Below are 12,588 nucleotides of genomic sequence, written 5' to 3'. Positions count from 1 at the left end.
AGAAAGATTAGATTCAAAATATCTAAGATCTATATCTAGATTATACAGCATCGGACAAAACATGGTGGACAAACTCAAATTTAGAACAAAAGTTGATCAAAAACTAAAAAAAAACTAGTAAAACAATTGTAAATATTAATTTTTAAATAGATATTGTTTTTAACAAAATTTAAAGCGTTTGAAGCATACTAGGAATCACAAAAAAAATTTTTAACACATTTTTCTCAACAAACTACATTTTTCCTTGGACAAAACAAGGTGGACAAATCAAAACAATGCTTTTTTTATAAGATTTCATTGTCTTTATTCAATTTACCGTATTTTTTTGTTTTCACTTTTATCATAACATTACTTTAAAATAATAAAATAGATTTTGGAACGTCTAACCAATTATTTTTTCAATTAAACTAAAAATAGATTTAACTCGTGATCTATGGCATAAATTGCAACTTAAAATGGGTTATGAAAAATTAGGAAGTGTTTTACGTGAAAATATTATTAAAGATTTTAAAAGCGGAAAACGTCAAGCTGAAATTTGTAGAAAATATAATATAGATAAATCGACTGTAAGCAAAACCGTCAAATCATTTAAATCTTGTGACTGTTATAAAACAAACCATCAGGGTGGACGTCCAAGAAAAACATCACAAAGACTAGATCGAATAATTATTAAAGAGCTTAAAAAAAATCCATTTTTGTCATCCACAAAATTAACTGAAAAACTTTAACTACAAATCTCTAATCGCACTGTGCGACAAAGAGCTAATGAAGCAAAATTGTTTTCTCAAATGCCTGCCAAGAAACCACCAACTTCTTTTAAAAATAGAAAGCTAAGACTTGCGTTTGCCAAAGCACACCAAAATTGGACTGTAGACCAGTGGAAAAACGTTTTTTAGTGATGAATCAAAATATAACCTTTTTGGAAGTGATGGCAAGAAGCGAGTCTGGAAACCAAAGAACACCAGATTCAATAATAAATATACCAAGAATGGTTCAAGGAAAAGAATATTATTTTAATGGAGTGGCCTGCACAAAACCCTGACTTGAATCCCATAGAAAATTTCTGGGAAATAATTGACAATAAGATTGAGTGTGCAAATGTGAAGACCAGTGAGGAATTATTTGAACAAATCAAGAAGGCCTGGCGAGAGATTAATATGAGAATTGTTGACTAATTAATTGAGTCTATGCCTCGAAAAATGAAAGCAGTAATTAAAAGTAAAGGTAGTCCTACCAAATAATAGGTTAATTTTTGAAGTTTTTCGAAAATAATAAGTTAATTTTTGAAATTTTCGTTCAAGTTTTAGAATGTCCACCTTGTTTTGTCCAGAGAAAAATGGTGTTTGTTAGGGAAAATGTGTTATAAAACTTTTTTAGTGATTTTTAGTATGATTCAAAAGTTTTACATTTTGTTAACAACATAATAAACTACATAAAAAATATGTTTAATTGTTTTTTTTAGTTTTTGATCAACTTTTGTTCTAAATTTGAGTTTGTCCACCATGTTTTATCCGATACTGTAAATATATAATATCCATATAAATATCTAGAGTGTTTGCAAAGAATTAAGCATCACTGACAGTCTGAAGATATCAATTTTCCAATATTTTTTTTTCAGTTGATAAAAATGGTAATATTTTTATTAACTCTTTAAAAATTTCAACAGTGTCACTTATTTTTGTTTGATCTCTTTGCAACTTATCTAGAGCAACTCCAATTGGTTTTAATATTTTCAACAAATATTCTGCATTTCGCTTTATCTGTATGTCACTTTTCTACTGATTGTGGGATACTACGTGCCTCTACTTTTTTTGAAATATTGTGAAAATGATGCTCTAATTATTGACATATTTTTCAAGTGAATCATACAGAATGCCAGTGTGTTTCAGTAGAAAGTGGTAATTTTGTTCCTCCACTTTCCCTATAATTTGCTACAGCTTGATGACTATTTTGTATATATTTTATTATCTGTGTAACATGCTCGCTCACATTTTTAATTTTAAGATCATTTGCTAAAAGATTTAGCATATGAGCAGCACACCCGTAAGTTATTATTATATCTCCTTCCGATAACAATACTTGTCGCATTGATTTCATATTAGCTGCATTGTCAGTCACAAATTATTGGTTTGTTATGCACATTACTCCATTCATCTTAAGTTATTGCTACAATTTTCCCATTGAATTAATCTTAATATATATATATGTATATGTATATGTATATATATATATATATATATATATATATATATATATATATATATATATATATATATATATAAATATATATATATATATATATATATATATATATATATATATATATATATATATGTATATATATATATTATATTTATATATATACTTACTACTTTTTATACTACTTGTGTGTGTATATATATATATATATATATATATATATATATATATATATATATATATATATATATATATATATATATATGTATGTGTATATGTATATGGGTTATGTGTATATGTATATGGGTTATATGTATATGTATATGGGTTATATGTATATGTATATATATATATATATATATATATATATATATGTATGTGTATATGTATATGTATATGTATATGTATATGTATATATATATATATATATATATATACATATATATATATATATATATATATATATATATATATATATATATATATATATATATATATATATATATATATATATATGTATATGTATATGTATATGTATATATATATATATATGTATGTGTATATGTATATGTATATGTATATGTATATGTATATATATATATATATATATATATATATATATATATGTATATGTATATGTATATGTATATGTATATATATAAATATATATATATATATATATATATATATATATATATATATATATATATATATATATATATATATATTTACTTATATATACTTAAAACGTTTTAATAAAGAAGTTACTTACTACTTAACAATAATTCATTATTTACTAAAGCTCAATTAGGCACTTCCTAGCAAACACAATCAACGTTGAAACAACATTGAAAAACCGTTTTTATTTATGGTTGAAAAATGGTTGATTTTTGGTTAAAATGGAAATGAAAATCAACTTATTTTTAAGATTACTTATAAAGATATATACTTAGTACTTTTTTCAATTTCTTCTGTGTAAACCTTATCAAATATTGCACCTTCGATTTGAGTACTATTAGGTAGAGTGTAACCAGGATAAAGCATATTGATAAACTTTTTAAACTTATTGTGTTCAACTGTTTTAAAGCTAAAGTTTGTACTGTATATGAATCTACCAAGTTCAGATCAAATAAATCTTTCTCTTTGTCGCTTTTTTGTGTGAAAAACTATATCTATTTTCAAACATTTACCAAATGAAGTTGAAGTGGACTGAGACCTTTTCATTTTTTTTTTGTGTGATGTTGATGATGAATTACCTGAAAATGAACATGCAGTATATTAAACTTAAATTAATATGTGGATAAATTAGAGTAATTTGGAGTAATACAAATATATATATATATATATATATATATATATATATATATATATATATATATATATATATATATATATATATAAATATAATTTAAATTTTCAAAATAAAAGTTTAAATTTTAAGAAAAGTAAATAATTTATAATCAGGATGCATTAATTCAATTAATTACCTTCCAAAGGTTGTTGATCTTCTATAGATTAAATAACTTCAAAGGGTTGTGATTGTTTGCATTTCTCTAGATGTTCATGTATCCTTTGAACTTGACCTTCCATTTCTTTTCTGCATGCATTACAAACAGCTCTACAGCCTTTTCTTTCTGGAACAGTAACTCATGTATATTTTAACCAAATCATATCACACTTGCGCCAAGTATTTGGGGACATTTTTTGAAATATCAGTAAATTTTATATTATTAGCTTTTGTTTTCCTGAACACACACCCACATATATACAAGGAATAACCCTGATCTGATTTGGTACCGCTGGAGCAGTATAGGCACCCAAAAATATTTATTTTTTATTATTTTTCTTTTGCTTTTTTTATTAAAAGTAAAGCAAAAAAGTTTCAGTTTCAAATGCAGTAGTAAATATATATATATATATATATATATATATATATATATATATATATATATATATATATATATATATATATATATATATATATATATATATATATATACATACATATATATATATATAGATATAAATAGATATATATATATATATATATATATATATATATATATATATATATATATATATATATATATATATATATTTATATATAACATTTAAGTTATAATACCTATATAACATATTATTTATGATATGTGAAACTATTTTAATAGTTAACTACTATTTTTCTTTCCTAAACTTTGTTCCTTTCATTTTTGCAAGAAAAATTTTTTTTTTAAATTATTAAGCGTGTTAATTTATATTTTTCAAATACTTTTTAAGTGTGTTTATTAAATTTTTTAATTTCATTTCATTAAGAAAAGATACAAAAATCTACACATATAGCTGTTCTTACGTTACAAACATTTGTGGAACAAATAAATTAATTAAACATTAAAGCAATGTAAAAAATATTAGAACCATTTAATAAAAAGTAGAAAATGCTTCATGTAAAGTAACTATTTATATTTTATGAATATTTTTTTTTATCTGTTTAAAGTTTGTGTAAAGTTTGACTCTGTATTACAAATTACTTATTTGGTCAGAAAGAAAACCGGATTGGACAAGATAAAATATTATTTTGCTCTAATGTCCTTTTACTTGTTGGTTGTTTTTTTAAGTTACTTGTTGGTTGTTTTTTTTTCCTAGCACTAAAACAACTGAAATGGTATGAAATATGCATTACAACCATTATTCAACATAAATTTAAGCATCTAAAATTTGCATACAATTCACTTTTTATTCAATGTAAGTAAATGAGAAATTGAAAAAGGATGAAATATAAAAAGTATATTGTGTTTAATATGTATAATCCACAAAATAGAAATATTTTTAATGAAAATGTAGTTTAAAGCAAAATGCAGTTTAAAGACTTCAAACATATTTCATTATTTATTAAATCTTTATTTAAAAGATACTAAAAAAATAATATAAAAAATATTGCATCTTTTTAAATATTGATTGCTAGCTATCTTTTAAATAAAGATTAAAAAAAAAAAATGTTTTTATTATTAGAGTTGCAATATTAAACAACAACAAAAAATTCAAAAGAGTTGACTTTGACTCTTGTTCTACATACGGAAATTATTTTACTATTGAATCAACTTGTGTTGATTAGGAAACAAATTGAAAAAAAAAATTTTGTACACAAAACTCTGGTCACCAAATTAAATGTAGCTTAAAAATAAACAATGAGACAAAAAATAATAAAATCCAGCACTTAAAACAAGCACTATAATGTAGCTTGCCTAAAATCAAAACCAACAACAACAACAAAAAAATGTTAAAAATTTGAGTTTGAAGACCTAAAAAAATTACTTTTTATTAATTTATAAATTAAGTTTTAAAAACATAAGAACTAGTTAACACTGTAATTAAAAAAATTATAACTTAAAATAAATAAAAATTTATAGGAAATATAAAAACACATGCTGTTAAATGCCATCAAAAACAGGATGTATTTGTATTTAACATACTGTTTTAAGTTACTAAATTTATTCACATGGTATTTTTTAAATTATTAATAAACATTTTCAAACACAATATTATATTTAATTAATTATTGAAAAGTCTCATTTTGAAAAATAATAAATTTTGCATTAGCACATTGATAAATTGCATTAGACATTAATGTCAGAAAATACTGACAAAAAAATATGTGCATGTATGCATGTATGTATGTATGTATGTATGTATGTATGTATGTATGTATGTATGTATGTATGTATGTATGTATGTATGTATGTATGTATGTATGTATGTATGTATGTATGTATGTATGTATGTATGTATGTATGTATGTATGTATCTATGTATCTATGTATGTATGTATCTATGTATCTATGTACTTATGTATGTATGTCTCCAGTAGTATGTATATTTCATTTTATTAAAATGTGTCTCTAACATGTATATTTCATTTATTAATATGTTGTCTCCAGTATTTAAAGTGTAAATGTTTTCCAGTATGTAAAGTGTAATTGTTGTCTCTAGTAGTATATATATATCATTTATAAAAATATCAAGTTCAAAACCATCAAACCATTTTTTAAATGTCAAAAGTTTTTTAAATGTCAAAAATCTAAAAACAAAAATTATGCGATTTCATCTATGTTTTAATTAAATGTCTTAATATCTTTAATTAAGAAATATTGTGCATTTTCATAAATTCCTGGTTTTAAAAATAAGCTATATATGATTTTCTTTAATAAATATATACCATCTAAGTGCTTTTAGGTTTGTAGTATTATTTAATAAATTTATTGTGAATCTCAATTAAAAATCTAATTCTAACTTATGATAAAATTTAAATTTTAGTGGTATTAAATAATATTTTACAGCAGTTAGCAGCAGGAGCTCCAACACCCTTTAATGGCAAGAAGAAATGACTCAAAAAAGTGAAAATAAGAAAAAAAACTATTTTGATAATTTTTGGTGTTAAATAAAGCCTGCACAAATTCGGATTAACATAAACACACATCTTTTAAAAATTCAAAAAGTTTCATAATCATTTGAAAACTATCTGCAAATTTCTGTATTGCATGTGACAGTTCAACAAAAAAATTGTTAAATGAAAAAAAATATTAAAGAACTAAATTTAAATACAAAACTACTTTACCTCAAATACTTTACATCTAGGCTAAAAATTAAGATTACAAAAATTTGACTGGCATACTTGTAATTATTTTATACTTGTTCTTATTGAAATAGTCTTTATAACATGTTTTATAAGAATGTTGTTCAGTTGGGCAGCAACAGCACAGTCATCAGGAGAAAACTTGTAGAAGAAGAAAAAATTAGATAAGTGTTTTTGTACAAACTTATTACTGCTCTGTTCTTTAAGAACATTGAGCACTTTTTTTGTAGAACACACACACACACACACACACACACACACACACACACACACACACACACACACACACACACACACACACACACACACATATATATATATATTCCTATAGTTTGACATCTAAACTTACTGTTTGTGGTAAAAAACAGCTCTAAATGACTTATTGTGTTTAAACGAGACAATTAAAGTACAGTTTATGTAAAAACCATTAAATTTAATTGAGGAAACTAATTAAATTTTATCACTTTTTTAAAAAATCCTAAAAGCGGTATTAATTCACTAGAATGTTTTTAAAAACTTACAGAACTTTTATTTTTTTACTGTTGACATACATTCACTGACTAATAAGTAAAACATACAAGAAGTGTTGCTAACAAATACAGTTGCTAACTAACAAATAGGTAGAGCATGCAAAAATATTGCTAGTAAAAATATTTCAGACTAGAGTGGAAGTTTATAAACTGCACTGACCCTTGTTTTATATACAAGATTTTACTTTTTAATTTAAAAAAATTTAAGGGTGACACACGGCTCTAAACTACTTTATATTGTACCCTTTTTGATATTTTTTGACCCAATGTGTGGCACCCTTAAACAAAATTGAATTAAATTTTTTTTTCTAAGAATAATCTCGCAATGACTAATATATATATATATAAAAAAAAACTCTTTCCATATTTTTAATACTAAGAAAACAAAAGTTGTTAAAAAAACTAAAGAGTGATTTTTTTTAATTTAATAATTTTTTAAAATTATTTCTTTACACAAAATTGTTTTCATGACAGCGGCATGATTTAATTGTAATAATGTAATAACCATACTCAATTATCATCTATTTTAATAAAATTGAGCAATACTTGAACATTGATCAAGTGTTTTTTTTTTAATTATATTATCTAAATATACTTTATTATAATTCATTTACACGAAATAAAAAGTAGAAGATAAAAAACAATGCCAAAAATTTTTGGAAAAATAAGATATAGAGACAAAGAAATATCCTTATTTAAAAAAACTAGGAAAACATTATCCTCTATTTAATTTTTAACTGTAGATGATATAATCCAGTGTTATATTTACCAGTGAGAGTTTAAACCATCTGTTTCTCTCAAAAAAAAATGTCGAGGCTCTAATATATATAAAAAAATATAATATATGAAAAGCTGCAATCCTTCAAGAATAGATTGATACCAGGAGCAATCAAGGATAGAGAGACCTCCTTAATAGAATCTAAACATGTATTTCAGTTTGGATATGACATAAAAATCATGATTGATGAAATAACAATTGATAGAAAAAGAACAATAAAAAATAACTGTTTGGACATAATCTTCTTGAAAGGGGTGAAAATACAAGTTGTCCATACAGTTCTGATATCAGCTTTAAAAAGACTGTTGAAAGATCTGCAAAAAAAAAAATCTAAAAGGAAATCTTTAGAAAAAGAAAATTTAGATGCATCTTATAGCTCAGAAAATGAGCTAAATGATGATACCCAAAAAAAATACCCTCTCACTGATTCCTCTTTTTTACATATTCTTGGATTTTTGTTTACTACTGACCTTTCATGGAAACCATGTACACAATCGATTGCTAAATTAGCATCTGCTAATTTAGCAATCGATTGTATACATGGTTTATATATATATATATATATATATATATATATATATATATATATTATATATATATATATATATATATATGTATATATATATATATATATATATATATATATATATATATATATATATATATATATATATATATATATATATATATATATATATATATATATATATATATATATATATTATTAACTTTACTTTTACAATAAGTTATTGCTGACAAAAATTTGTAAAAATGTTTTTTTCTTTTTTTTTTTACCTTAAATAAATCTTCTTTCGTTTACAAAGAAAAATGTTTACATAAGCATTTTAATTTTTTTCCAGGAGTTTTTCAACTAGTGAGGTACAACTCTTTTTATAGACAAAAATATTCTCACGCTATATACCATGCATAACATCTATACATTCTTATCCATGTTTAATCTTAAACATGATGTACTTTTTTTCAAAAAGTATGCTTATGTAAACATTTTTCTTTGTAAACGAAAAAAGATTTAAGGTAAAAAAAAAAACAAGAAAAAAAAACATTTTTACAAATTTTTGTCAGCAATAACTTATTGTAAAAGTATAGTTAATATATATATATATATATATATATATATATATACACCTTAATGTGTATATATATATATATATATATATATATATATATATATATATATATATATATATATATATATATATATATATATATATATATATATATATATATACATTAACCTTAATGTATATATATATATATATATATATATATATATATATATATATATATATATATATATATATATATATATATATATATATATATATATATATATATATACATTAAGGTTGCTTCTCTTTATCATGCTAGCTATTTTTTGTCTCCTGATTCCATTTTCTACCTCTACAAATCTCTTATTTGCCCCTGTATGGAATACTATTGTCATATTTGGGCTGGTTTTTCTGATATGCTCTTTCTCTTCTAAAAACAGTCCAAAAATGTATTGTAAATGTAGTTAGACCCTATTTGCTAAGCTTGAGCCCCTATCTCATTGTTGTAAAGTTGCATCTCTTTTCTACAAGTACTATCATAGTCGCTGCTCAAAGGAGCTATCAACTCTAGTTCCATCAACTAAAACTAATTCTTGCTCATCATTTAGCAAAGTCTCATTATTTACTGTATCTGTCGCTGCATGCTCTTTGAACTTTTATTTGTCTAGTTTTTTCCCCCGCACTTCAACCCTTTGGAACTTGCTCTCATCTTCATGTTTTCCTGATTCATACAACCTTCAATTTTTTAAGTCTTCTGTCACCCATTTCCTTGCTGTATAACTGTATTCTTTTTTCCTAGTAACTCCCAATTTAATAGTGGTTGCTTGCAGCCTTGTTGGGAGCAAATCAGAATAGAAAAAATTAAAAAAAGATTAAAGTATATTACTGACTATAGATACTCTAAAGCGTACAGCACTAACTGTTGTAGGAGATGGACTTTCTATTAACCAGCACAGTGCTATTATAAGCAGTGTTAAAGTTATATCACAAATAAATGAATTTGTTTTATCTAAATCATCATTTCTTCGAGTTGTAGATAAACAGATAAGTTTAAAAGCTTGAAAAGTTAGACAGCTTATAAAAGACTTGACTAATTACACATAAAAGCTGATTTCCGTTTGTTCTGATAGAAAATGATTTAAAGAATACACAGATAATATTAAAGGCCATTACAAATTTATCAGAAGAAAATATAAAAGATTTTGAAAAAATATAAAACAGTGATATGGCTATGTTAATTTTGTGATATGGCTATGTTAAGTTAACTGTTTGATTGAAGATTTAATCTAATTTTGTTAAAATATTGTGTAGGATATGAAAGCTCTGTGGCAGATAAAGATGCTTATTTGCTACTTCAGCAAAAAAATCATTTGACAAAGACGCCTGGTATCTTGATCCTACCTTAATTGTGCTTGCCTTATCAGATAGACATTGCCCAAACAGTGAAGATATTGTGAAAACATTGTACAGTACACTTCTTGCAAAACCAATAGTATATCTGCTTGTTATAGTCAATAAAAAGCTTCTTAACTCTCTAGATTTTGCACAAGATTAGCCTCCATCTCTTTGTTCTCTAGTAACTTGACTCATATTCAATAAGATTGGAGATGGAATGAGTCTTAAGATTCGTTCAAAGTTCTTGAAAATCAACAATTTTTATCTTGAGTTTGAAATTATTATTGAATCCTTTGATGTAATCAATGATTCATCAGAGAGGGTCATTAAACGAGAGCGAAGAAAAACAAGAGAGCGAAGAAAACAAATTTAACTTTAAAGGCAACTAATAGTTTTTAAAACATTTAATAATGTTAATAATTTAATAAAAGTCTAATATTATGGTAACTTTGCTTTCTTCGCTTATCATCCTGCAACTTAAAAGAAAGGTATATTAATAGGGGAGGGCTAATCTACTTTATTTTAGATTATTAGACTTTATTTTTATTGCTCAATATACATTATTTAAAAAACAAGGATGTTTCTAAAAATAAAAAAATAAAATAAAAACAAAAATAACAACAGCAACAAAAATCCTTATTTTACATGCAAGTTTTAGAAGAATAAAAATTTGAATATGATGCAAGTTTTTAGAAGAATAAAAATTTCTTCCTGTACCCTAATGTATATTATTAATACTATTTGTAATTTAAATAATGGTGTTAAATTATTAATAAAAAATAACATTATCTAGCATAATTAATATAATAGTTATTAAAATTTTGTTTAGTATCTCATTTTGAAAGCTAAAAAGGAGAATATTTTATGAGAACAATTAATGAAAAAATTGTATTAAAAAAAAAATTTACTTACTAAAGTATCTCAAAGTGGCTAAGGCCTGTTCACTTGTTAAATCAAGCAAAACATCTTCATCTTGAACTTGTTCATCAAATATCCATTCCGAGTATTCTTTATCATTCAAATCAAATTCCAAATTACTTGACCGATCAACAGGTTCCAACACTTCTTTTTCTTCCATGAAATCACATTCTCCATCAATAGTGAAATTATCTCCAGAATCATAAGTTGTTATGGAATCATCATCATTTTTAAAATTCATATAATTTGTAGAGCCATATATACTTGCATAAATCTCATCATTTTTTAGGTCGCCAAAAGTCTTTGGATATGTTGAAGCTGTAACGTTAAATAAAGCTTCTTCCATAGAATGTAAGACAACAGATTATCTAACTCATCTTAACTTCATTAAAAAATAAACAAATGAACACTAGATATATATATACTATATATATATATATATATATATATATATATATATATATATATATATATATATATCTATATACACATACATATACACAAGTGTATATATCTAAAATACTAATTGAATACTTTTGTATTATCATGTATATCTTTGTATACTTAAAAGAGCGTTCAATAGATAAATTAGAGCTATATAATCTGCTAATATATATATATAATCTGCTAACAGTATATCTGCTAATAGCATATAAAATGTTTATAAATGGCCTATAAGTTTGTTAATGGGCTGTCTAAGAAAAGATGAGTGCGTTTATTTTTATCTAACAGAACAAGGCTGCAGGGCTTGTGATAAAGAAAATTGTCAAGCCTGTTATATCGCGCTCGTAAAATTAGAATATGTTTTTATTGAGCGTGATTATGTGCGCTCGAGATAACGTCGGCGAGCGCGATCATGAAAATTGCTGAAGGCGATGCTCATAAAAAGCTTTTTATTTCTTATATCTTTTTTTATTTGTTACATAATTCTTTCGTCAAAAAATGTTTGAATTAGTATCACACTCATGAAACTACTTCAACGAAGTAGATTTTTATACTTCCAAACTTCTTGTATATTGTCAGGTCGCGATTTTATTTTTAAATATATGTCATAAAAAAAAATCAAAC

The 12,588-nt window shown here is 23.9% G+C and overlaps 1 protein-coding gene across 1 annotated transcript in view; it reads right to left on the bottom strand.

Moving 5' to 3' along the window:
- LOC101236788 (uncharacterized) overlaps positions 1-12,588 on the bottom strand; it is a 36,671-nt gene that overhangs the window by 20,321 nt on the left and 3,762 nt on the right. The window contains exon 2 of the mRNA XM_065799097.1: positions 11,515-11,902. Within this exon, the coding sequence (XP_065655169.1) occupies positions 11,515-11,866 (352 nt within the window). The 5' untranslated portion in view covers positions 11,867-11,902. The remainder of the gene's footprint in view (positions 1-11,514; positions 11,903-12,588) is intronic.

This window comes from Hydra vulgaris, chromosome 06 (genome assembly GCF_038396675.1).
Source record: "Hydra vulgaris chromosome 06, alternate assembly HydraT2T_AEP".
In the NCBI taxonomy this organism is placed as follows: domain Eukaryota; kingdom Metazoa; phylum Cnidaria; class Hydrozoa; order Anthoathecata; family Hydridae; genus Hydra; species Hydra vulgaris.
This window is presented reverse-complemented; position numbering and strand designations above follow the sequence as displayed.